The 27,125-nt window shown below is 42.2% G+C and overlaps 3 protein-coding genes and 1 long non-coding RNA gene across 5 annotated transcripts in view; all 4 read left to right on the top strand.

Annotated features, from left to right (window-relative positions):
* Nucleotides 1-27,125, top strand: part of LOC147818022 (uncharacterized) — a 51,528-nt gene that overhangs the window by 20,252 nt on the left and 4,151 nt on the right. Inside the window, exon 2 of the long non-coding RNA XR_015438392.1 lies at nucleotides 16,213-16,254. This is a non-coding gene — a long non-coding RNA (uncharacterized LOC147818022). The remainder of the gene's footprint in view (nucleotides 1-16,212; nucleotides 16,255-27,125) is intronic.
* On the top strand, nucleotides 4,521-8,306 carry hoxc6a (homeobox C6a). Of its 2 annotated transcripts, none has more exons than XM_023425107.2 (2): nucleotides 4,521-6,644; nucleotides 7,093-8,306. In XM_023425107.2, the coding sequence occupies exons 1-2, from the start codon at nucleotides 6,248-6,250 to the stop codon at nucleotides 7,401-7,403; spliced, it is 708 nt and encodes a 235-aa protein (XP_023280875.1). In that variant the 5' UTR covers nucleotides 4,521-6,247; the 3' UTR covers nucleotides 7,404-8,306. The 2 variants fall into 2 exon arrangements, with proteins under 2 accessions (XP_023280875.1, XP_023280876.1); XM_023425108.2 differs by having other exon boundaries at nucleotides 4,523-6,644; nucleotides 7,096-8,306.
* On the top strand, nucleotides 8,779-11,995 carry hoxc5a (homeobox C5a). Its single transcript, XM_023425109.2, has 2 exons — nucleotides 8,779-9,691; nucleotides 10,915-11,995. Exons 1-2 carry the CDS (start codon nucleotides 9,214-9,216, stop codon nucleotides 11,121-11,123), a joined length of 687 nt encoding a protein of 228 aa, XP_023280877.1. The 5' UTR covers nucleotides 8,779-9,213; the 3' UTR covers nucleotides 11,124-11,995.
* Nucleotides 18,366-22,927, top strand: LOC111668942 (homeobox protein Hox-C4a). The gene is made up of 2 exons (XM_023425102.1): nucleotides 18,366-21,447; nucleotides 21,955-22,927. The coding sequence occupies exons 1-2, from the start codon at nucleotides 21,012-21,014 to the stop codon at nucleotides 22,311-22,313; spliced, it is 795 nt and encodes a 264-aa protein (XP_023280870.1). The 5' UTR covers nucleotides 18,366-21,011; the 3' UTR covers nucleotides 22,314-22,927.

The raw sequence follows: 27,125 nt of genomic DNA, 5'->3' as shown, positions 1-27,125 counted from the left end.
TACATGATGGCATAAGCTTGTCTACCAAGGCAACTGTCATTTTTTTTGACGCACGTCTAATTTGTGACATATGGGAAATTTCAGCATCGCGCGTCATATCTTGTGGCCATTTTTATGTTTGTGAAATCGAAAAAAAAAGAACGGGAAAGATGGGTGCAAACATTCCTGGTTGTTAAAGGGAGAAATTTACAGCTGAGTAATAAAAGTTTACGACTGAATCCTCTCTGCGATTGGCTGCAGCAAGCCACGTGGCACACGCTCTATGAACATGAACTTTATGCTGTTGTCTATTCTCTGGTCCTTCCCTTGTATCAGCAGCAGACTAAGCTGGGGCGTAGAAACGCCTTTTTTTCTTTACTCTAATATAAAAACACTACACTGTCATTTTGGCGCTGCTTCGTGTGATATTCATCCGATCTCCGACTTCCTGACAGAGGGATCTTCGGGACAGTCGCCGCCTCTACCAACCGCTGCCTGCGTCTATCCCCCCCCCCCCCCCCCCCCCGGAGGCAGTAAAGCCTCGACTCGGTAGGGAAAAGGAGCAAGCAAGCAAACCTGCGAGAAAAAGACTTTTCCCGGCATCAGACACCCCGCCTCCATAAGCTCCTTATCGCCGGGGATGTGAGGACAGCCAGCAGCAACACGGGAGATGTGCGCGCTGTGTTGATATTTCCCACTCGCCATCGTGACCCCTCAGCTGCCTTGCTGGACAACAGAGAGGCTACAAACTACGGAGAGCCTGCTGGGGTAAGATTACACATTTCTCTGTTGCTCTCTCTCTGTGTTTTCGTGTTTTGTTTGACGATCAGCTGGTCATTTCTTGGCTGAGATGATGAATGATGCAGAGGCGTGAGTGTGTGAGCTCATGAGAAGGTGGAAGTGTCTGTTCCGTGTAGTGTTGACCTGACCTGTAGCCTGGGAAGCTGCTGTTGCCCAGAGCGACTGCCATTGTACCTCTGTGGCTGGTGTAGCAGCACCTGCGTGTGCACTAGCTCACGTTAGCTGAGCATTGTAGAGATGCTGTGCCAGTCTGTTGTAATAAATTGCCTGCTGATAGTAAACTTTCTCATCACTCATAGGCCCTTGTGACCAGGCAGTGACAAACTGCGTCCAGAGCTGCCTGATGTGCTCTAATTATTTCTTGTCCCCATGCTTGTTGTCACTTGTTCTATCCAGTCTGTGCCAAGAACCGGAATGAGATCTATATGCAGCTTCACGCACGCGCGTGTCACACACACACACACACACACACACACACACACACACACACACACACACACACACACACACACACACAGGCTAGAGTATGTACACACTGACACACGCAGATAGCTCTCAGCAGTGCCCCCTAGCGACCAGAAGCGATAGCATGTGGAGGTGGGCGGGTGTTGGGGCTTGTTGTTTATGGCCGCTGGATTTCGGCGGCGGTTCACTGCGGATGTCAGCTGACCCAGCTGATACACACACTCCTCGGGTAACTGCACGAGCTGACAAGCACGAGTGTTTCCGAGTGTCTGCTTTTCTTGTTTGTTATGACTTTGGAAGGAGGAAGGAGGGATCTGTCTGCTTCATTGTTTTTGTTCTGATGCAATGAGATGCAGTGATCTGTGGCCAATGAGGCATCGGGCTCTGTGACATAATCACTGACGACAGTGTGAGGAGTTAGCATGTCATTTTATTTACATCATGAGCAGAAACGATCACAATTGTCCTCATTGTCAACAAAACCACCACCAATAATAAAAGGCATTTAACCCGAGCGAGCAGGGCGACAGAGCTGCGCTCAGTCTGTATGAATGGTGCCAACTAGTTGGGATCAAATAAACTTCAGTAACTGGGTTTCTTGCCAAGATTTGAGAAACAAACAATAAACAAAAATTCTAAATATCCTCAGCATGTGACAAACAGATAAGAGAGAGATAGATAGATAGAGAGAGAGAGAGAGAGAGAGAGAGAGAGAGAGAGAGAGAGAGAGAGAGAGAGAGAGAGAGTGTGTGTGTGTGTGTGTGTGTGTGTGTGTGTGTGTGTGTGTGCATTTGAAGTTGAAAGTGTTTGTTTAATCGAGGCTCGGCTTGGTGAAACGCCCCCTCTGTGTTTTATTATTGTCTGTACAGAGACAAAATATAGTTTGTGTTGTAAAGTGGTTTCATGTGTTTCTGTCCCCTGCTGAAGCGCAGCGGTCCCGCGTCTCAGTCTTGTAAAACTATTGGCAAAGCCTCGTTCTGGAAGCCTTTAAAGTCTTATAACCTACTGTTACACACGTTGTTTGCTTTTCCCTTATGAAACATTGTTGTTGCAATGGATCGTGTCCGCTGCTGCCCAGTATCCATGCCTGCAGGGAGAGAAAGAGAGGGAGAGAGGGAGAGAGAGAGTCCATTTAATGCATGCCATTTGGGTTGTTAGGTAAATCTTGGTTTAAAATAAGAGGGGAAAACCACAGTCTATTGTTTTGCCCTGCAGTGTTTTAAAAACCAGAGATAGGTTCACATAAAACTCCATGAAGTCATGAATCTGTCCGCATCACCACATTTAGAACCTCACTTACAAATCCCGACAGGACCAAAATTTTGCCTACTAATGGTCATAATTTATGATGTGTGGATCAACATGCGCTCATTGGGCAACAGCTCTCTGAGTGCTTAACGAGCATAAAGTCGAACACTTCCGGACATTAATTGGGCTGGCCAGCGATGGTAAAGTGCTTATAGAGGGCTTTACATTGTTAGTATGTGAATTACTCCTTATTAGTAAGGTTAGAAGCGGGGGAGAGGAAAAAGCATCAGGGGCTGACCAGACGTTGCCTCCCTCGCTGTGTTTTTAATCATGGCTGATAATGTAGGAAATTTTACAGGTCCCATATAACTAATACTGAGTGATGTTGTGATGTTGGATATTGATGCACATCTGTAGGCATGCAGAGAAGCGGTATAGATTCATGGGAGTGGATGGGCCCTGTTGTGCTGCAGGGGAGAAGGCTGTAAAAGTCAGGCCTTCAGCAGAGAATCTAATTAAAGCGTAAATTTAAATCTGACCCAGCATGTTAATAAGGAACATTTAACACCAGCAAATGCAATAATAATAATGATAATAATAAATAATAACAATAATAATAATAATGATAATAATAATAATAATAATGATAATATAACAAAAACTTGCGTTACGCATGATCTTTTTCTTACGTTTCAAAGCAAATTCACGTAGATAACTACAAATGAAGAGCACATACTGTTCATTAATGAATTATTAATGCTGATTATTAATTTTACTGGTTAGTACTTAGTACCAGGCTATTGTTAATAATTAATTATTTTCGTCTTAGACCCTCTTGGTTCTTGCGCTTATCGCCGGTCATAATATCCTGTGTAAGATCGTGGAAACGTGGACCAAACGGCCTCTTTCGCTCCTGCATCAAAAGCCGCGCATGTGATTTGCCTCACGGGCCGCAATAAAACAATAAAACACGAGGGAAAGAATGACCTTTCTAATTCTGCACACTGGCACAACCTCTGCTGCATTCCAGTCGCTCCAGTCTACACATTGGCTTCACTGTTCAGCCTTTATTTACAACCTGAACTTTATGGACCAGCGTGTTTTTTTGGGGGGGAGGTTGTGAATTACAATTAGCCTAAGGAAGATCAGTGTTTTGAAACCCAAATTTCATTTAATATATTTTTAGTTGGAATCCTCTATTAATTCTTAGAGCTTTTTTTCATAAACGATGGCCTGGTGATGACACAAAGAAACTGTTATAATGAAACAAAGACTTTCGCACATGTTGTTTCTGACATCGTGAGCATGACAAATTAAGAAACTAACACCGACTACAAAACACTACATTCATCACATTTTCTGCTTCATTTCTTTTGTTTGAATTAAATCCAAATTTCATGTCGCAGGTAGAGGTGAATTCACGTTTTAATGTCTTCAACACTTTGTGTTTGTCCCCCCTCTGGGCTGAAAATAGCCCAGTTGTATATAAATTGGGACTCCGAGTATTTTCATCCTGCTACATGTGTTTGTTTTTACCGCGTCATCAAAAGACTCGTCTCTTAATATCAAAAAGAAGAAGAGAAAATAATCCCAGGTCAGCTGTAGAGGGACAAGACAGCCTCCAACTTTTGCGCTTCATTTGCCTCAAATCTGTGCGGCGCGGATGTCACATATGGCCATGGATATGGTGAAGGGAAACTTTTATTGCACCAGCTACTTCCTCCTCTTTGTTCTTGTCTCTTTTATGGTCTATCCAGGATCCCAAACAACAGACCAAACAGTGTTGCACGTTTAGGTTGCAAGTATTCACCCCATTGAAGAAATCAATGAGGTGGACCAATAGGCTGTTGTAGCCAGAGCGACTGCGTTTTGAGCAGACATTTTCAATAACTGCATTGATTATTTTATTGATATCTATTATGACCTGTTGCGAAAAGCCAAGATATAACGTGAAATTTGTAGTTTCAAATGAACGTGTGTAGTTTATTTTCTATTTAGTTTTAACGCGTCTGACATTTGAAAATAAAATGCTTTAGAGGCGTAAAAATGTGCTCTGGTCCACTGGACAAAAAGTCATTTAATTACGTTGATTACAGAAAAGTGAGCGTGAGAGACGCTGTCGTCTATAATGTCATTCATGTGGGTTTTTACGCATTTAGAGGCAGCACATTTCGCTCAGACAAGCTGCTTAAGTTTTGCTAGATTTCTTTCCTCTTTTTTTTTAATTGCAAAACACTTCAAAAGTAATTTCCAAACCCATCATTTACTGCTGAGATAATTATCGGTTCCCCTTTCCTCTGTGTTGTGTGTGTCAGAGGAATGTCCAAGTATAATCAGAACAGGAGAAATAGACTAGAACATCTGCATAGGCATTTGAACACGTTGCGTTTTTACTGTAATTTCAAATCTTACTTGTGCGCGTAAAATTGAAAGTATACTCTTTTTTGTTATGAGTTAAAGAGACTGTACCTGAGAGCCATCAGCTCATAGTGAACAGCGGGCACAGTTGACCTGTGGACGGTTTTGTCTGTCGCGTGCTGGACAGTCGCATAACTCACTAGATTTTTCAAGAGAGTGGCAGAAATGAGCTTCTCAGACGCAGTTCTGGACTAGTCGACTGGACCTATATACGCTTTCCCCCCTTTGCTTTATGCCTCCACATGCTGTGCGGGGCTTTCATTGCTGAGCTTGTTGAGATTGCTGCTCGTGTTGCAGGGCTTTGCTGCAGAGATAGTTGTTGGTGAGCTGGGGAACGTCACTTGTTTTATTGCCCTCACAGAAGAGACACCATAAACGCATTCTTACCACCTACACCCTCCCCCAGTCCACTGCAAAAACATGGAGATTGCTCACATGCCAGATAATTCATACACAATGGAAACATTAACAGTATGTTGGAAACTCGTCGACATGGCTGACATAAACAATAAATGGCCATTTTCATTTTAGTTCCCGTAGAAAAAGGCTGCGCGTCCTGCGGGATGAGACCACGTATAGATATTGTTGCTTATATATCTCTGCAGTGGGGTTGTGCAATTAAAAGTGAATTTTGGACAACACACACACACACACACACACACACACACACACACACACACACACACACACACACACACACACACAAAATACAACAATTCAATATCTCAGTTCAGGGTTTTGCATTAAATCTCAGTAAATGGTTTTAAAACTTAATTAGCCTTTAAGATACATGTAAACACGAGTTCCTGTGTATTTCAATGCAAATCCTCCGGCTTCCTTTGAATGTGATCACTGCACTGAGTGACACCGGCCACACTTTGCATCATACTTCCTCTTTAAACGCCACATCTCTTAAAGTCCAAAATCTCTCACACAGCCAGGCTGTATAGTGTGTCACTCCAACTCTACGTTGTGTTTATCGGCATTTAGCACTAATGTTCAAGCTCTGAGCTAAAAGCTACAGTTTCTCCTCAACTCCTGCCTCTCAATTGGTGGAGAATGGTCAGCTGACATTGTCATATTGTCTCTCACCGAGCCAAGCCTCGGCTATAACACTCGGGTTTGTGCGTCTTAACCGGAGATTGGAAATTAATAATATTGAATCCTCAAAGTAGCCCACGTCCAGTTAGAGAGACAGAAAGTCGAGAAAAAAAAGAAGACCTTGGAGAAAGGTGTGGTTGGTTGACACAGACGGGAAGGAGATTTACTGGGAAGGAGATTGAAAAGAGACCGATAAAGAAGTGGGGAGAGTTGGAGAGAGGGTTACAAGCAAGGTATGAATTCTTATTTCGCAAACCCGTCGCTCTCCTGCCATTTATCCGGTGGTCAAGATGTTTTGCCTAACGTACCCCTAAACTCCACCACCTATGACACAGTCAGACATTTTTCGTCGTACGGTGCTGCTGTGACCCAGAATCGGATATATACACCTTTCTACTCTCCTCAAGATAATGTCGTTTTTGGGTCTGGCAGGGCACAATATGAATATGGATCAAACGTGTTTCTTCAAGACAAGGACGTGCTCCCCAGCTGCAGACAAACAAACATGGGACTCAATACACAAAGCCACATTGCTCAAGAGTACAGTTTGGATCAAGGAAGAGCAGGAGCGCAGGAGCAGAAAAGCAACATCCCGATCTACCCGTGGATGCAGCGAATGAACTCACACAGCGGTGAGTTTTACTACGACAAATAAATTAAGGAAATGGGCCAGTTTTACGATATGTCTTACCAAGAGAGTAAGTTACTTTTTATGACCCCATAAAACATTACTGTATCCCCTCGACTTGTAGATGGGCCTTTACATGTGCAAACAAACAGCTTTCATTTTAAGAATGATATAGTAGCAACAATCAGCAGCGTGAGACAGGCGGAATACATTAGGATGTTTTCTTTATTTTAGATAATAAAGCAAAGATGCCCTTTGAGACAGGATTTGTCTTCTAGTTAAATGAGTTTATTTTTCTTTGTGGAATTAGATTACAGTTCTGATTGCAACAACCTGGCTAAACTTCTGCTCAAGTGTTATCAGACCACAGGCAGCAGCAAGCTTGTTTTTTTTTTATCTCACATGTGGAGAAATGTGAACGATGAAATGAGTGACATTACTTTGTATCTCAGCAGGAGTGGGCTACGGGACAGACAGACGCAGGGGACGTCAAATATACTCTCGTTACCAAACACTTGAGCTGGAGAAGGAGTTTCATTTCAACCGCTACCTGACCAGGCGCAGACGCATCGAAATCGCAAATGCGCTTTGTTTAACAGAGCGGCAGATCAAAATCTGGTTTCAGAACCGACGCATGAAATGGAAGAAGGAGAGCAACCTGACCTCCACGGTGACTGGAAGTGAACAGACAGGAGCCTCTCAAGAGGAGGAACGCAGTGGCGCAATAGAAGAAGGGAAGGACGAGGACAAGAAGACAGAATAGTAAAAAAAAAAAAAAAAAAAAAAAAAAAAAAAAGGAAAAAGAAAAAAAGAAGTGGGAATAAAAACACCTGATGACCATTAAAACCCAACATAACTACCTAAAAAAAATCTATATGGACTTGAGAGCGACTTCATTGCATGATGGCTTCCTCGCAGCTCTCCCACTTATATCTCGTGTTAACCACAGGAGTGTTGAGCCTTAGAAATCCAGATTATTTCAGCCACAGTATGGCCCCTGTGACATGTGGAACGCTGAAGGTTTTTTTATTGCAATGTCACACTTGTATTGTGAAAATAAAAAGAAGTATTAATTTCTGTGTTATTTCCCATGCCAGTAAAATCTGTGTATTTACCCCCCCACACACACACACACTCACATGCACACACACCCCATCCATCACTGTGAACTCTTTGATCACCTCACAAAATACAGTGTTGGTCAGACTTTAAATCAGTATTGTACATGCACATTCCACGGAAGGGAAGGACCGAGCGGACACTTGGTCTGATCTCAGTACAATCTATACTTGAATCGTCCGCAGAAAAGTGTCCAGCATAAACCTGAAAGTTGCACGGAGTCAACAATCCACACACACACACACACACACACACACACACACACACACACACACTCTCCCACACAACTGAAATGCCTGTATATAATCCAAGTAACGGTATATTATGTAAATCCTGTGAGGACTTATGTGCATTTAGCCGCTTTGATAGACGCTGCATACCATAAAACTGCGCTTATCCCTCCTCTGTTTCTGATCATTTGACTCAATAGGATTTCCTTGTGAAATAGATTTGTACACTAGTAATTCTTCACTTTTGTTTGGGAGGTTACAAATTCATGTTTTGTCATAATTGTGTATCATGGAATAAAATATTTGTAAAACTTTCACCCTCGTTTTGTGTTTTTGGGAACATTACACCACCTCACATCTGTCAGATGACGGCGTAAAGAAAGGCCTTTGGAAATACGCGCCAAGGTTTGATATTACATTTTAATTCCACCATGAGGCAAGTGGGGAACAAATAATATGATGAAGCGAGTTTTTAAGCAGATTTTGGCTTGTTAAATATTAAATATGGGACTTTCTGATTGGCATTATGGGAGCGCGGGGATGAGCTATTGTTCAATAGCCAAGTGAAACACTGTGAAACACTGACATTCCCGTAGCTGTATTACTATAACATCACTTTTAGCGACATTTAAGGTTCAAGTCCATGTGCGTAAATAGAGTTTAACCAAGTGTGCACTTAACATGATTATTATAATAATAATTATTGTTATTGTTATTATTATTATTATTATTATTATTATAATATGGGACTGATGGTGGACTCGCAGTGTGTCAGGGACAGGGAGCCGGTGGCCGGTCCCGACCGTCCTGCCCCATACCAGACACCAGATGACGCTCTTGTCTTACTGTCCTGCCCTTTTCGCGCTAAAGATCCCTGCCTGGTCCTCAACAACCAACAGCTCAAAGTTTACCGGACACGTTTCTCCTATTCATCAATATCCCCATTGAGTATCAAAGCCAATTTATGACTGGCCAACATGTGCACGTGATCCCATACAAATACCCCATATTTGGGCAGCGCGCGTCGGATCAAGAATTAAAAAAACAGATACCAAAGCCTACTCCACCTATAAATCCTGGATTATTTTTTTAGGGCAGACAGCTCTGAATTTTCCAAAAGCGGCTACAAAGAAAAGCAATGATCAACAAAAACAGGGAAATAAGCGCAACATACATCCCGCAACCCTCTCTAGTTTAAAAAGAAAGTATCGCTGGCAGCTCAAAATGAGCTCTTATGTTGACAGCTCCAATCTCAGGCAAACGAGCGAGACAACTTCTGCTAACACTATGTTTAGTTTCGATCTATCTGGGCGCAGGTCCAGCTGCTATGAGGATGTTAATGTGAACGGGATATTCACTTGTCCCGTCCCTACGACCTCTGTTGAACGGGAGGAGATGAAAACTAGCCTGCGTGGCAATACGGATACTCCTCTCCCGTCAGGACCACAGATAACCATGGTCTCCAGTAGCTCGTCCGTGGACGCAAGCGGGCTCAGCTACGGCAGCAGCCCGCTGCTGGGACGAGGGGCAGACAGGGACCCGGAGAGGAGCGCAAAATCCGGCGGCAACAAGAGCCAAGAGAGCGAAAGAAACGCGGAGAACACGCAATCGGTGAAACGAAACACAAATGTGAACCAGCGTCAGGACAGTGAGCAGCGGCCACAGATTTATCCATGGATGACAAAACTGCACATGAGCCACGGTAAAGTTTGCCTATTTTCTGAAGTGCGACTAAGATGCTTTCCCTTATTCACTCTTAACGCTGCAACACTTCTTTTCGCCCGTTCCACTTTCCCCCTTGAGTTTTATAGGCCAAACGCAGGAAATAATAAAAACTCGCGGTCATAAATTTTATGACAAAGGCATCCATTGCTCGTAAACCTGCTCTGTTACGGTGAAGAGGTGATCTGTGGGGTGATTTATGGTGGTATAATTGGATAAGAGAACCAAACTGTGATAAAACTATGAAATAATATTACAAATTCAACTCCAAGTATTAGTTTTTTGCCTTCCTTTGTTTGTAGTCTCAGTTAAACTACATGTTTTACATTATCAGACTGTGTGTGTGGGAGAAGCTTTAGCCTTAAATTGAACTCTGGGAAACACCAATGCCCTGACCCAATCATGAACTTTTCACCTCTAAAAGATTTGAATAGGGCTGCTCCTTCTCCATGCCTTCAAACCACTGCTTGACTATTTAGGCTGCAGATGGACAGTGAGCACATTTACTGCTGCTGCTGCAAAAAGAAGCTGCTTTTGTTTTGTGTTTCTCCACATGCAAACATCCAGGAGCACACAGCAGGGGTGTTAAATATATTTACGTCCAATAGCACAGGCCTGTTGCTTTACTTAGCACGCCTGTGCACGACCAAGTCCACAAATATAGAACACATATCTGGAAGACGTCAGTTTCCATTTTCTAATCCCACTATTTTTGATTTTACACATCTGTTTTTCCTCCCACCACCCTCCACGCCTGTGCAGCGGCATTAGGCCGAGGCCAGTGTGTACAGGGAGGCCAGCACACTATTAGTTATCTCATTTTACGTATTACAATGAGATAGGATTTCTTAAGGAATAGTCTTGTATTTTTTTAATGTTTTAATGTGAAAGGGTGTAGAGGCCCCTCCTTTAAACTGAGTATATTTTATTGCATCTAGTTAACCATCCTTATCAGCCTGACATAAATTTTTATTGCACGAATCCACAGCACGTAATCTCAGGTTTAATTAGGTTATATAAAGATATTTGATCTTTTAAAGGAGGGTGGAAGAGGACATAAATTAACAGATTTTTGCTTGTAATGCTTATTTTTATGGATAACTAAGCTTTTTTTGAACGTAATAATATTATTATCATCCTATTATTATATTTATTTACGACTATAATACTGCTGAAAGCTAACTTATTTTAATACCACTTCAGAATCGGAGGGTAAGCGGTCCAGGACCAGTTACACCCGCTACCAGACTCTGGAGCTGGAGAAAGAGTTTCACTTCAACCGGTACCTGAGCCGCCGCAGGCGCATAGAGATCGCCCACACCCTGTGTCTAAACGAGAGGCAGATCAAAATCTGGTTCCAGAACAGGCGAATGAAGTGGAAGAAGGACTCAAAGATCAAAGTGAAGGAGTAACAGTGCTCCAGTGAACGGGGTGCATGCAGCACGTTTTCAGCCCCACACTGCACAGTGCTGGAGTGCCGCCTGACCTCCGGATGAACTGCTAGGAGCAATGACATCATGACACCGCTCTGTGTGCTTCATCACCAATTATGTGTCACTTGCTGCAGTTTGGGACCTAATGTATTGAATATCACTCACTTTGATCAATCGGTTTACATTTCTAAATTAATTTGCTGCCCATGCGATGATAACCTCACTTTACTGCACGAAGGGGACAAGAGGTTGAGGGGAGCTGGGTCCTTCACGCTGCAAGGCTTTGGTCTGCAGTGCACAGAAAAGGCTGCACAACGCTACTAATAATCTATGTTTTTAATTAGGATAAGAGTAGTGGAGGATGGGTGACAGCATGCATAATCATTTCCAACTCTATATCATCATGGTTCAGATCAACGAATCAAATAAAGACAAAAAAATAATCCTGGCTGCTTTGGAAACCATAAAGACCATGATCTGTCCTGTAACAGCTCAACTTCCCTCCAGTAAAAAGCTACGTTCCCACCTCTTCCCTTTCTCTTTTTTAAGATGACCCTCTAATATGTTGCAGTGCAAAGTTAGGAAGTGGTTGGATGTGTGATGTGTCTGTTAGTGAGTGGATTTTCTGTGAAGGCACCATCCATGTTGTCTGTCATAATCCTTGTGAATCGAAATCTTTCTGTATAATTCAGCGACTGTGTGTGATGATATCTGTGATGTGCAATGAAGCCATTCCTCCTCTCCTTTGTAAACTCACGGTGCCTGGTTTACACAAGGCCTAGAATAACTGATAGATGGCTCATGTGTTGATTGTAACCAATAAAGTCTCATAATTAAAAGTGGGAAAATTTCCTATTTGCACATTTCTATTTTTTTTCCTTCCTGATATTAGGAGTTAATGGTAGAATTGCGCAGCTGGCGTGGATTTAAATACATTTCTGCTACAAGTCCACTGAATGAAACTTTTAAAAAATTGTTCGAATTTTTTTGAAAGAGCACATTTTCATTTGTTCTGTCCTACTAATCACGTTTCCTTATAGTCTGACTCGGAATCCACAGAATTTCACTGCCTGACAAACGCGCTCTGAAGTTTAAGGCCCCCATAAAACTTTATTGCCCCCTTTTCCACCACAGACAGACTCCGTTTCCTGTTTTGTCAGGGAAGGAAGAGACACACTCGCCTGTGATAACACTTCGCCCACGACACAACATGGATGCAAAACTTTGGTTTCCTGTGGCCGCAGACTGACGCGCCATCATTGTTGAGGCCATATGGCCACTTTATGATGTCGCCCTGCTCTTTAATCCTGGCATCATTACACTGCGGTTAAAACAACACTATCTGGTAGTATAAAGGACATTAAACCATGCCAGTTGCTGGGTGTCTGTACTCAGCAGCAGCTTTAGTAGAAGCAGTACTATGACGCAGTATAGCCCAGGGTTATGAGGTAATTTCTCTCTAGCACTACTTAAAGAAAATAAAAATCAACTCACCTCTCAAACTAATAGCTTCCTATTCAACTTCCTTGACGGTTATGAGAACCGGTCAGCGCAGCGTCCACTTTCTCTGCGCTCTGTAAGGCCTAACCTATAGTGGACAATGTATTGAATCCCTTTTTCTATGTCTTTCTTTTAGGGTATTTTAAAGTTTACAAGGTTACATATGCCAATTGCCCCAAGCAGGGCCTGTGAATGGTGCATAGGAAGCACGTGGTGTCATTTAAGTGGGTTTTATGGCCTGGAAGAGCTGACAAACCTTCGATATATACACATCATATATAATCTTAACTGTCCGGAATCGCAGCTGCTGGCTTCCCCTTATCTGAGGAAGAAAGGGCTTTGTGGCAGTGAGGATGCAGTACCTTTCTCCGGACTGTGTAGTCGGGTGGTGCGGAGGACTGAGAGCTGCTGCAGTAAGTTGCTTTTAACTTTGCCTACAGGCCTGCGACTGTGCAGTTATTTCACCGGCTTGTTATATTGTTAAAATGTATATGACTGTGACTTTGAACGCGTGGTTGTTGAACTGATTAACTTCAATTTTAACGGTATTAACTAATAGTGAATAAGCGTTTTTTTTTTAATAATTATAAAACAATTATATATATTTTTTTAACAATCAGGGGAAATGTTCATTTTGAGATATTCTCTAAGACATTTGGTGTTGCCTGTTTAGTCCGCCAGAAATTGGATATTACGGAAAAATCGCTCATGGTTACTGTTGTCATGAGGTTTATTTTTACGCAGCGTTATCTTTATATGTTTATACCAGATTTTACTCTTAAGAAAAAACAATAAAAAGCTGTATGTGTGAGAGGCTCGTAGCAGATGCGTCACGCAGTGGCAGTCAACAGTTTGCTGTGTCAGTGAGAGAAAAGAAAAACATTTGAAAAAAGTCAGGTTTGGAAAATAATTAGTCAGACAGAGCTATAAAAAAAACCTACCAAGCCCACCCTCTCTCTCTCTTCACTTATCTGTGTGTAAAAAAAAAAAAAAAAAAAAAGGTTCAATACAGCGTGTAACCGTGGAAGGTAAAATGTGGTTTATATTCTGTGTGAGATTAAATTGTTGTGTTATAGGTTAAAATATGGTGCGGGCTGTAAAATACAACAGGCCCTGATTAAAACGCTTCATCTCATTGTTTCACCTCGACGTGAGGTTAGAGTCTGCGCTCACGAGCTCCTGTTGTTTTAGGGTCATGTCTGGGCCAAAGGCACAGGTTTGATTCAAAGGCACTTTCCAGTGTAATTGTGTCAGGGTCCAGACTCAGCTCCTGTGATAAACAGTGGCTGTTTCACACAATGCACAGTTCACGAAAACGCACATTTCTTCCACTAGAGATTTGTTGCGTGTTTTCCTGTTTGTTTGTTTGTTTGTTTGTTTGTTTTTGTGCACTGAGTTAACAATCCCCTGCATGCCCATCTTTACCACAGATATTACTGCATTGATCAGTTGGAGACGGATGAGGCACTGTGCTATTATAAGCTTGATCATTTTCTGTTGCTGTATTGGGCGCATCATTTAATTGCCCATATGTCTCAGAAAGCAGTTCAGCATAGAAATAAGATTCTCCTCTTGGTCAATGTGTGGAATTGCAAATGGCTGATTTTGATAAGAAGTCTTGTTTGGCTGAGTTTAGTGCAGCAGGGACTCACACACTGACTGTGATGCAGCATCTGATCCTCATGTGGGAATTAAATATGACAGAAAATGAAACATCTCTTGTCCAAACTTTGACTTTCCAGGCTTCAGGTTCAGGGCACAACTGCATCATTGCACCTTCACATGTCTCACTGTCTGATGCCACACTTTGTTGTATCCACCTCTGTGAGTGTGTGTGTGTGTGTGTGTGTGTGTGTGTGTGTGTTGAACATTTTGTCAGGATAACACTCTCAGCCTGTAGCCTGCAGCCTTGCTCTCAGGTGTGCAGGAGGATCAATTATACACTTCCAATAGGGGGCACTGTGTAACACGCTCCCGTGTGGGTGACACACTGTGGGGGCAATGTGACCAAGCCTTGGCATCGAGTAGTGTTCTGTTCTTCCCCAGATAGTATTTTATTTTTACCTGTTTTTTGTTTTTTTATCTGTTGCACGCTCATGTCAGCTGTTCCCAGTCAGAGAAAATCATCATCATCAACTCCCAAACGAAAATAAAGAATAAAATAAAAAATTGAGAGATTTGTCCACCACCAAAAACATATAAAACACCGTGTCTTTTCCTAAAAATTAGACAGAGAGTTTATGTCTGTTGACATCTTCATAGAGGTTGCGGAGCCCTTACTGTCATCGAAATCATTTTATTCCCACGGCTTTTGGGACGAAGCTCGAATCAAAGATGCTGTTTAATCTCAAATTCAAACACTGTAGCTCCAAACAGTCTCAGATCACTACAGTAAAAGTGAAACAGTCTAAACATCCGTTTTCACTGCCATGTTCTGTGCTCTTGTATCCCTTTCTCTGACCTGTGGAGCTGACACTGTCATCATTCAATCCGCAGAGGTCATTTCCGGGTGAGCACAGACTTCCCTTTGTCTGAGCCCAAATAAGAACCATAAAGTGCCATTACATCGTTATTGGATACAGACAGAATTTATTTACAATGTGAAGACAAAGTCGTGATTTTTTTTTAAATGGACTTTTCGCCATAATTCAGCCGGAGCTGAAGTCCAGGGATTTCTATTCATAGAACATTTGCCCAAGGAAATACCAAAATGCTTGTAAATATAGTTTTACTGTCTGAAAATGACCCGTCCTAAATTTCTGTCCTCGGTCCCAGCCAGAGCTTTTCTAGGGCAGCCTCCCTTCAACCGAGGCTGGACATCAGAGGAGATCAGAGGCAGAGGGACAGACTCCAGCATCATTAAGATGAAATAATAAGGCAACATATCAAAACTCTTCGTTTGGTGTGTTTGGAAAACGAGAGATTAACTGCAGTGCACTTGACAAAAATAGTTCAGTGTAATAAATAAGAATGTCTATTCGATTATTATTTATATCACATGCTGCTCATATTTTCATTTGATTCGTTGTATTTATTAATATTACTTTTAGCACATGGTGGAAATTTTTAAGGGGGAGCAAAAACGAAATATGTTGCACACATTGAATACATTCATTTTAACATGCTATCAAATTTGATGCTGGTAATTTCGTGGATAATTTATTGATTTCATATTTTTAAAATGTAAAAAATTGATTTAACAAATTATAGGAATTCCCGTCTTTTTCAAGAATTTTAATTTCCCAATTCTCAACGCAAAAGAAGAAACTGAAAGAAAGAAAGTAAAAAGAAAGAAAAAGAAAAAAAATTCTAAGATATTCTAAATAAACCTAAAGGAGTTTTTTAAATCGAAAACAACTGGACTAGGTTATTTGTCTGGGAAGACGTTTCACCTCTCATCCAAGAGGCTTCATCAGTTCGTGTACGCATCTGACCAGGCTAGGACTGATCCTCCTTTAGGATACTATGACCTGGACAAATGAGAATATACACAGGCCTATTCTAAATAAAGAATATTAGATTTGGACCATTCTTGATCTAATTTTCGTTTCTTCTTTCTATTTTTCAGACAGCTCATCGGGTCAGTGTGAGTGGGACCGTGGATTTATCAGTAAGTGTGATCCACCTTGCTTCAGTCAGGAGATATGACTTTACATGGTGGAGCTTGTTCTTTGGCTTTAGGCAAACAGCTGCTTCCACTGACATCACGACACTGATGCACTCTTAAAGAATCTGTTTAGTCTGGTGTTTATACAAGGACGGCACTTTAACAATCACTGTGTTAAATACAGCTTTTTTTGTTACAAACATGAGATGCTGCAACTGAACTCGCACTACTGTCTTCCTGCAGTCTACTTGGGTCTAGTTAACAGCCAGACAAGTTGCACTCCTGTTGCTCAGGTGAACTGGATTTAACACTGCAGTACTATGACTCTAATGAACCACAACATTGTTATAATGAACTGCAAACCAACCAATGGTTTCTGTGGGGCAGCTAGTATCTGAAACCACCTCTGCTCCCATGGCTGCTGCTTTTAGAGGGTATTCATATCCAACTAGTCTCCAGTCTGTCTGCACTTCATTAAAACTTTTTATTCTAACTGGACCATCCAGCCTAACGTTATTACACCTGGGGAGAGTAAACGTGTAGAGGCTATTAGGTTAAGGGTTTGATTAAAAGCGCATCGTAACCATTTTCATCAGGGAGCGGGATTATTGCTGCACTGTCTGCATCCAGGTCAGGTGGTGCTGAGCCACCAAATTAAAAACAGCCATGCGTGCACAGAACAACCACCTCCACATAGTTTTGCACAGATTTATTTTGTTTACATATGTACATGTGTGAACACGCTTGTACCGCTGTGTATTTTGCAGGGAAGGGGGAAAGCTCACCAATTTCTCAAATGAACAAATGAAACATCAAATTAGTCCGCCTGAGGGCCTCATTTTTTGTACTCCTACATTATAACTAGTTATTGAACTAGGTGCACGATCTGAAAGCCATTTGTGGGGAGAAAGAATTCATTCATGCTGTCTCTCCATCAATAATCCTTGGCAGTGAACTATTGGAACCAGTCAAACGCGAGGGGTGAAACGCGGGTCAGGCTGTCTAACTAATATTAAAATGCGTCCGCCAGAGCGCACGGAGCGAGAGGGAGTATGTGGTGTGCGTGCAGCTCTTTCACCCTGGTTGGGTGCACAACAAACATCGTGTGTTCAGATGAGCACGAGACAAACCCAAATGAACGTGAGTTAGATTTATTTTTAGCAGCATTTCCTCGTCGGTTCGCTCCTGGTTGGTTTAGGATGCTTTTGTTTTTCAATAATAATAATTTAAAAAAAAAAATCTATCCAGCTGATACACAGAGTGCACGCGGAGAAATATGGAGATTGAGATGTTCTTTGACAGAGTTTGAAGTCCCCTGTGCATTTCCACTGTAATCAATTCCATTGATTCACAATCTGAGCATGTTTGCTGTTTTTAATAACCCCGGAACAGGTCACATGTCTGATATTGCATTTTTCATCCGAGGCTTTTCTCATTAGCTTCCAGAGTGGCAGGAAGAAAGGTTACCGAGCGGTCAGTATGGTAATAGCAAGCAGAAGAAATGGTTGGGAACAATAGAAACTTATTTTTCATCTGTGCTGTCACGCCGTCCCTTTGTATCCGCCGTGTTTGTGAGCGAATATTCATATAGGAGCCACCTCAAAGGCTGAGATTGAATGTTGAGAAAAAACACCCTCTTGTCCTCTGCACACGACGTTTTGTGTCTGTCTGTCTGTGTGTGTGTGTGTGTGTGTGTGTGTGTGTGTGTGTGCGTGCGTGTGTGCAGGCATATTTGTGTATGCAAGGATATTTTCGTCAGGGGAAAAAGAAGTTAAATGAGTATTTTCTCTCGTTTGTAAACGTATTCTGAGCAGATCAGAAGTGATGTGTGTTTGAGTAACCCTGACGAACAGCATCCGCTTTGGCGCACGTTTTGCGCAATATTTCCTCTCTATTGGAGCCTTTCATATTTTGTTATGACACTACTCTGAAATGCATGCCAGTCCAGATACAGACACGATGACCTGCCTGCAGAGAGGTTTGCCTGAGAGATCACCGCTGCAGTTTCTAACCTAAAACACATTAGTTGTCTATATGTACCCTGTAGAACCGAATTTGTGTCACGTACAAACAATCGCAAATACGTCTCTACAGGAATACATGGGCAACTGAAATACCACGCCAACCAATGGATTCTCCTGCTCCTCTGCACGTCTCTCTGGCCCCCCACACCACCACCCCTCACCCCCCTGCTATTGAACACACCAGCATCAGTGCTATGCTCATACAGCCCACACCCAGACACTAGCGATGCAATAACATTGTCACAAATTGTATTCATAGTCCAGACAGCCATAGATTGAGTCGCGAGGCCACAGAGAGTAAACCCATGTGTGCAGTCTGCGGCTTCTACTGTGTCAGACCCTGTAAAACACGTTAGGAACCAGGGGTCGTTTAAAAGTGACTGATTTACGGCTTTTATTGCTCTATAAAACGCCTCTAACATCCTCGCTAGAGGTAATAGAAATGTCGTGCGCATTCTGCACAAACAGAACAGCCAGAAATATGTCACCTCTCGTCGTTTTTTAACCATATTATGTAATTATCGCTGTGAAAATAGATACACCCGTTTACAATGTGGCAATGTGCTGCCGTTTGCACTTTATCATTATCACTCTTGTTGTTATTATTACTATTATTATTATTATTATTATTATTATTTCTAGTTTCTATGCATGTTGATCACCACACAACTGAAGACGTGTCTGTGAAAGAAAACAAAGTATTCTGTGGATGGTTTTTCTGGGAGGCTGCTGAACTATTAGGGAGTGAAGCTCGGTCTGTGTGACCACAGCTGACCCTGAGATAAGAATGAGGAGCCTACAGCTCATGACAAGTTTATACAACCAAGCAGTATCAGTTTACAATATCACAGCATACCTCCAGTAATGGGGCTGATGGTCAGAGCCTCAGCCAGGATTACAGCTGCAGCGGCAGCTGGGCTGATGTTTTTTTTTTTAATAAGTGGGACTGTAGTTTAAAGCATACACATACAAGATCTTGTAAACACAACTGTAAACAAATCAGTTCTTTTAATTGCTGGACATATCTGTTGGATTCTCGAGACTTGTCCTCTCAGCATTTCCCTTCTTTAGATTTGGATTGTAGCTGCAGCTCTTTCAAGATGCTCTTCTCATCAGTTGTTCACAGAGCAGCTACAGTCCACACACACAGCTTCACCTTATTTAATTATTCCTACTCCTGTGCTTTTATTTAGGGCTGGAACAAACACAACAAGTTTTGCAAGAAAAAGTAAAGGACTTTTGAATGAGGAGATGGAAAGAATACAGCCTTCAAATGGGTGAAAGAATTTAAACACTGGTTTGATTTATTTATTTTAGTTGTTTTTTTAACTAAGGCTGCTGCAACAGCCACATTTAACCTCACTTCATTGTTACACAGTCTTAGTCCACTGCAGCTCATGATGTTGTGCTGCTCTCAGGTCTGTAACACTATGATGGGGCTGCTCTGCACAGTTGTCAGATTAGTGACACCACAGTGGCACTGGTTAGTGTTCAGTGTTGGCTGGATGTCACATTGGTAGCATGGTGTTGGTCTGGTCTGTTTGCCGTCCCCCGCTTGTTTAGTCTGGGACATCAGTTGTTGTGTTTCACCACCTGACATTTCTCTGCTGGTTCTCCTATGTTTTGTTGGTGACATCACGATGCTCATAATGCTACTGACCTGTACATATGGAAGGCTGTTGATGTGTAATAGTTGTATCTCTCAGAATTAGAAGTTGTCATTATTAAAAGCATGTGTTACACTCACTGCATTTTCACTTCTTTACATTGTACCACCATGATGTTTCTTTATTCTGCTCATTCTGTCTATACTTTATACTTTACACCTTTGCTTTTTCTGTTGCTGCTGTGACATTCAAAACTACTTTACAAAGTATATGCATGTCAGATTAAGAGTCCTTAAATCATTTACAGTTATCCTTATCAATAGTCAATTAAAATGTGAAGGTGTGTTGAGAGAACAGACTGGAACAACCAGACAAATGTCTCATCAGTGAATGAAGGCTTTTGTTTAGGCAGTCTGACTCTTCCTGTCCACCTTTCTCCAGCATTATAAATTATCAGGCCTATTTTCAGAAATCAACCACACCTCCAGAGCATCTCAGCAGCCCGCTCCTCTCTGGCATTTAGAGTCACAATAAACCTATTAAATATTAGTGCTGAAGTGGTTTTTAGGAATATCATCTCACAGAAGTGATGCAGCTGTAATTCTTTAAGTGTATTAATGGAGCATAATCTGTGTCACAGCTGAAGTGCTGTTGGTAAAGTCTGTGCTTTCATTAATTAGCAGATAACCTTTATATAAGGCGTGCAGGCGAACAAAATGATGGCTTTGCTATTGTTGTACCTTATCCTTGGCGAATCACCTATTGTCCCTTTGAATAATTGAGACTAGCGGATTTTGCCTGTTTTATTTTTTCCTTGGTCAGCAACTAGCTACTAGTTTTGTCCCCAAGATCAATTGCCTTGGTAACACAACTAGAGAGAGAGAGAGAGAGGGAGACAGAGAATGGGAGAGAGAGGAAAAGAGAGAGAGGGAGAGATTTGTGCCCACAATGGCGACTGTAGGTATGCTAAATACCTCTGGTTCCTTATCCGGGAACTACCTCTTACTCTGCTATTGGGCCATTGGGTCACGTGGTAAAAGTAACTTTACAGGGCTGCTCGCAAGTAGGAGGGCTTTATGGAGCAGAAAAACGACAAAGCTAGAAAAATTATTTTCCACTCCAGAAATTAATGATCATGAGCTCGTATTTGATGGAGTCTAACTACATTGATCCGAAATTTCCTCCATGCGAGGAATATTCGCAAAATAACTACATCCCCGAGCATAGTCCAGAATATTACAGCCGCGCAAGGGACACTGGCTACCAGCATCACCACCAGGAGTTATATCCTCCGCGGGCGAGCTACCAAGAGCGCCAGTATAACTGTGCAAGCATCCCTGAACCTGACACGCCAAGGGGACATGGAATACCCCATTCTGCGCACCTGCTGACAGGGAAAGGGCAGCCTGCTTCATGTGAAACCCCACAGTTGTCTATGTCCCCCGCCACCCCACCGGCCGCAACCTCCGCCTGCAACCAAGCTACCCCGGAGCATCCAAACAGCACAGCCTCCTCCAAGCAGCCCGTGGTGTACCCATGGATGAAGAAAATTCACGTCAGCACTGGTAGGCAACTTGTGTGTTTATGTTCCCTGCACTCTCCGTGCTCCTCTCTCCCTTTCCCTCCCTTTATCAGTCCCTCTGACTCCCATCTCGTTGCCAGCCCCTGTTTCGATAGCAGGGAAGCCTTTGAAATGGCACAATTGAGGCGGATTTACGACTCGGCATTGGTAATTACACCCACCATAAATTTTATAGCCGAGGTATACTCAGGGCAGCCGTATCACCATGTGGCTTCTGCTGTTATGTATTGCGCGATAGAGAAAGGGGGAGAAATGAATAAGAAAAAAAATTGAGCTTTGTAATCTTGCATTAATAATTTAGTTCATAGTTGGATGTGAGTGTCCTCTCATTACGCTGAGAACTTCTTAACTTCCCATTTAAATTTCTCAAACAGCTAAACATTCATATCCAATAAATCTTTCTCGCCATATCTCAGTTGAGGCCATTCTTGTTTACCCCTCCTTTCCTCCCTTCTCTGTCTCCCTTTCTCTCCACTTCTCCTTTTTCCAGTGAACTCGGGTTACAATGGGACGGAGCCCAAGCGGTCTAGGACAGCATACACCCGGCAGCAAGTCTTAGAATTGGAGAAGGAATTCCACTATAACCGATATTTAACTCGGCGGAGGCGCATCGAGATCGCCCACACCCTGGTTCTCTCCGAGCGACAGATTAAAATCTGGTTTCAAAACCGCAGGATGAAATGGAAAAAAGACCACAGGCTCCCGAACACCAAAGTGAGATCCTCCTCCTCCTCCGGGTCCAACACAAGCTCAGCAGCCGGCGCTGTTGCCGCTGCGTCGGCCACTAACACTGGGGCCCCCGACGAACTCACCGGAGCACAGCATGGCGAGGATATTACCAGGTTATAAAACCACCAGCCACGGTTGTGGGTAGAAAAAGAACTGGTTATTTATAGAACAATTATATATTTTGTTTTCGTAGCTATCTTGTGCGGTTTCCTTTAAGTCCAAAGTTATATAAAATGCATGTTATATAGCATGGATTACTGCGAATACCGATGAATTATTTTTACGTGACACAGGGTTTAATTTATTTGAAGCTCAATTAAAATGATGTTTTTTATTAAAATGTTTTGAATGAAGGAAAAAAAAAAGTAGAAAAAATATACATTTTATCAAAATGTTATTGTGGGCCATTCTTTTGCCCTGCTGCCCAAGGTGAAATGCACAATCTATTTATTTCAAGCAACACTGGAAGGAAATCAATATAATAATAGTTATTTTTGGTATAAAAAAGCTGGAACACACCATTGATCTTGAACTTGTATGTTTAGGATAATAACAATGTGTGAATTACCTCGTGTATTTCAGAAACAGGATTTTGATTTACAATTTAGTTTTGTGGTGTTGATGTTGTGTTTAGACCGTTAAAAAGCAGATTATTGTGAAATGCAATAAACGGAGTTTAGTGTTCTTGTGCTAATCATATTGGTCAATAAAACAGTGAGTGTCTACTAGTTTTATATACGTTTGGTCGAACTTCATTTTTAGGCAAGACGAGGTCTAACTGTTGTTTGGGCTCTTTGGAGGAATCTCCTTAAAAGTGTACAGATGTTGGATATTTGAACATTTCATGAAGGAAACAAGAATCACTGTGTTTTCAAACTGTTTATCAAACCTGCAGCTGATTTTTTGCGTCTTTGAATTAGCATCGTGTACAGACAGTGTGTGTGTGTGTGTGCGTGTGTATGTGTGTGTGTGTGTGTGTGTGTGTGTGTGTGTGTTTGTGTGTGTGTGTGTTTTTTTTTTTTAAAGCTTCACTCATAATGGACTGAAGTTATTTCTAAAATCTGAAAATGAAATAGTTTGCGCTGTGCATTATGTGCAACCTCATCAATCTGAAGGGCATTCAATTAACGCTAAAGACGAGCCACTGAGGCCCTCCACTCTCCTCTCCTCCACTCTTCTCCTCTCCTCTCCTCCTCTCCTCTCCTCTCCTCCACTCTTCTCCTCTCCTCTTCTCCTCTCCTCTCCTCTCCTCTCCTCTTCTCTCCTCTCCACACTGCACTGCCTCTGCCACGGCCACAACTGAAGCTCTCTGCTTCCTTCGTCCTCACTTGAACACAAAGCTGCATGCGAGTCATTTAGAGGACCTTTGCAATGTGTTAGAGATGATAGATTGTTGTGAAAATATTCTTATTCATTTTGTAACCTATAGTTGCCCTGCTTTTTCTATAATCCACTGCGCCATGCGACTGAGTTTTCAAATGTAAAAAAAAAAATAAAATAAAAATAAAATAAAATAAAATAAAGTCGTGAATTGCAGATAGATTCAATATAATGCGTCATGTGGTCTTGGTTAAATCACACAGCCCGGATGGTGATGGAGTAGACCAGCTGACCTTTGTTATCAGGCTCTGGAGCAGTGCCTGCCTGTAAGAAGCGATGCTTATGTTTTCCTCTGTGCTCACTCTTTGGCTTTTGCTTGTATAAACACTTTTGCCACATTTACATGCGGTCTCTCCCCGGTGGGCAGCTTGCCTCCAGAGTGTGCAGCGGCTCGCGAGAATAGCCTGCAAAAAAAAAAAAAAAAAGAAGAAGAAAAAAAAAAAAGAAAAGCTACAATTTCAAAAAACGGCGCTAAACGCATCCTCTGCCACGTCATCTGGCAGGAGGACCAACACACTACAGGGCTGTTCACGACTGCAGACCAGCTGTTAGACCAAATATAATCCAAACAGAACCTCCCAGCTCAAGAGCCTCAAGATTGTTTCTCTCTCTCACAGATGCATTCATTTTTTAAGTGTTTTTGGACAGAGGGATTTCAGTTTAAACACGAGTCAAACCCAAAGACGCGCAAGAATTTGATAGATTATTGAAATAGTGACATGAATAGGCCTTATAAAATGCCTTGCGTAGTGGGGGGCAAAGGAGCACAAAGGGAAGAGGTATTCTCCATCATCAATCTTTCACTACACAGCTTTGTGTTGTGTTCTGGAAAACAACTTCAACAGCCAGTTATGATCCAACCAAATATCATGTAGCAGGCCGCGTCTTTTGCCTTCATTCCCCAAAGTGTGAGAGGACTAAACTGGACTTTAAAATGAACCATTTTAACTGGAGCGTGGCGGCTGCAGTCTGCTCTCCGGACGGGGCTTTGGAAAGGCACTAGAATAGTGTTGAGACGGCCGCTGAAAAATGAATCCAGAAGCCTTTATGTTGCTGGACAGATTAGAGAAATTAATGTGCTCGCCACAGTCGCAGCATCCCTCCAGTCCCTTTCTCGGCCCTGTCGCCTCCATGTCGCGAGGCTGAAAAGGTACTTTATTGAAGTTTGGGGGCGAAGTGGGAGAAGGCCGAGTTCACCTCGAGGACACATTTTCTGTCCCATTAGGCTCATTTCAGTCTGGATGGCCGACCTCTCCAACCCCGTGACCCGACTCACGCTCTATGCGTGTACCTTCTGTGTGCGCCCTCGCTGGTCCTCCTTGGCCGCGGCTTTCTTTTGTGGATTTTTTTTTTTTTTTGTGTGTGGGACATCACTGAATGTGTTGCTCCCTTTGTCATCAGAGTGACCCAGGACAGTGCTGAACTCTCGGACAGGCCTCTTCTTTGCAGATCTGCAGGACGTCCAAACATGCGCCTTCTTTAACTGGAGCGTCTTGTGGTTGGATGTGAAGATGTGGCGACTCTTACAAGAGTTGATCCAGTGACAGCGGAAGTGCACATGGCTGAAATATTCTGAGTGATTATAGGAGACATGCATGAATGCGATTCTGTGTGTTTTAAGCTTTTTCAAGCCTGTCTGGCGGGAAAGGGAATATTGCACATGTATTTATTTATTTATTTAGTACTGATGAAACTAAAACACGATTAAAGTTAGAAACAAGATTTAAAACTCTCTCTCAAAAAAAAAATCCAGGCACTAGTTACATCATTCCCTAAAGTCTCCAAAAACAGGAGGCAGTAAAAATAGTTTGCGCGGTCACATGACTTGCGTGTGACTTCAGAGAATAACTGGTCTCAGGTCAGCACCTCCAGTCAAAAGTAAGCTGCCAATTATAGCTGGCTGTGCCTGACAGTACTGGGACAGCTGGTCATTGTGATTAGTTTATGGACAGGGACCTTCAAGTGTGTTGTCACAAAATCCTTGCAAACTTTCTACACAGACTCCAAAACGTTTATTTTTATCCAGATGCAAATTCCCCTCAGAGGAGACGCGATCTAACCTACATAGCTTTTTGTTGTGAAATGAATATTTACAGCAAAAAGCTCCAATAACGTTATGATTATATCAAAAATACAAACTGTGAGTGATGCTGACAGCCCCTCAGCACCATCCTTGTTTTTCTGTTTATTTGTGAAATCTCACTCAGCTCTCGTGCCACCTTGAATTTATTATACTTTTCTCTTTTTTTTATGCACCAAGCAACAAGTTGGGCCTTTCCTGTGTGGCCAGGAGCAAATATTCAGCACTGATGGAAAAATATTAAGACAGCACGTCCTCCAAGATAAACAGCTGGCACTGAAAGCCAAACAACTAATCTCAGTGTCTGTCATTTGTATGTGATAATTCATCCTGCTGCTCGTAACCTGTAGAGGTGCAGCTCAGATTTCACTGGGAACAAGCAGGGAACGTCTCTTTTGTTTGAGCTCTTGTAATTGAAGATTTGTGTAAAGTAGAAATAGAGCGCACGAGGCGGAATTGGATTTTCTTTCTTGACTTTTGTTCGACGTCGCTTTGCCAAGGATTTAACTAATACACCCTTATAAGGCGTTGTTGGATTTATTATGGGAATAAACAAAATGTGTGGTTTAAAAATATTATTTCAACAAAAGCTCACGTTGTCTGTCAGCCATAAATCAGTCCAGTCTCGCGTTGTGTTATTAAACTCTGCTCCAATGCGCGCAGACTTCTCCTCTACACAGCGGAAACTTATATAAATATTTACATAGATTTACATAGATATTTATTATCATAATATTTGAGCATGGGAGCGCACATTGTATACTTTATATCTTTTCTGTTCTCGTGTGATCTAAGCAAGAAAATAATTCATTCAATCCATAAACGTCAATGTTATACAGCCTTACCTGTCAGAAGATCAACATGAACGAAAAAAAACAAACATATTATGCCTGACTAATAGTTACATTTTCTCTCTTTAAGTTTATGAATGAGAGCAATTCATAAAGTTTAAAATAAACTCGTTTGATTTTTAAATTCCGTCCATTCATTTAGCTGCGAGCAGCCCTGTGCTTTAAGCTGGATGTGTAGAATAGTGAGAGGCTACAGTGAGAGGCGGTAGTTAGCATTAACCCCAGCACCATGCAGGAATCTGGCGTATTTTATGTGTTTGAGGCTCAGTGTTTAAATTCCTCAGCACTTACTCAGCTCTAACTGGTTTCTTCTCCGACTTGAGACTGTTGAATCACACATGATTCTCAGCTCACATTGCACCGCTGCAGGCTCCCTGTGATTTATGGAGCACCTCAGGCGAGGACTCTCTCTCTCTGTCTCTCTCTCTGTCTCTCTCTCTCTCTCTCGTAAGATACAAAAACTTTACACAAACAGCCATCGAAATGTTTGAACAAAACATACGAAACAGAAATGATCAGCTGCTCTCGCCGCGGCCTGCTTTATTACCTGCTCTTATTGTCTGTACATCGGCTTGAGTACAAGTGTTTTTCCACTCGTCTCAGGTGAGTGTCTTCTTTGGC

This window comes from Seriola lalandi, unplaced genomic scaffold (genome assembly GCF_002814215.2).
Source record: "Seriola lalandi dorsalis isolate HSWRI2012SDOR001 ecotype SW California unplaced genomic scaffold, Sedor1 jcf7180002054767, whole genome shotgun sequence".
Lineage (NCBI taxonomy): Eukaryota > Metazoa > Chordata > Actinopteri > Carangiformes > Carangidae > Seriola > Seriola lalandi.
The sequence above is the reverse complement of the archived record's forward strand: the minus strand, read 5'-3'. Positions and strand labels throughout refer to the sequence as shown.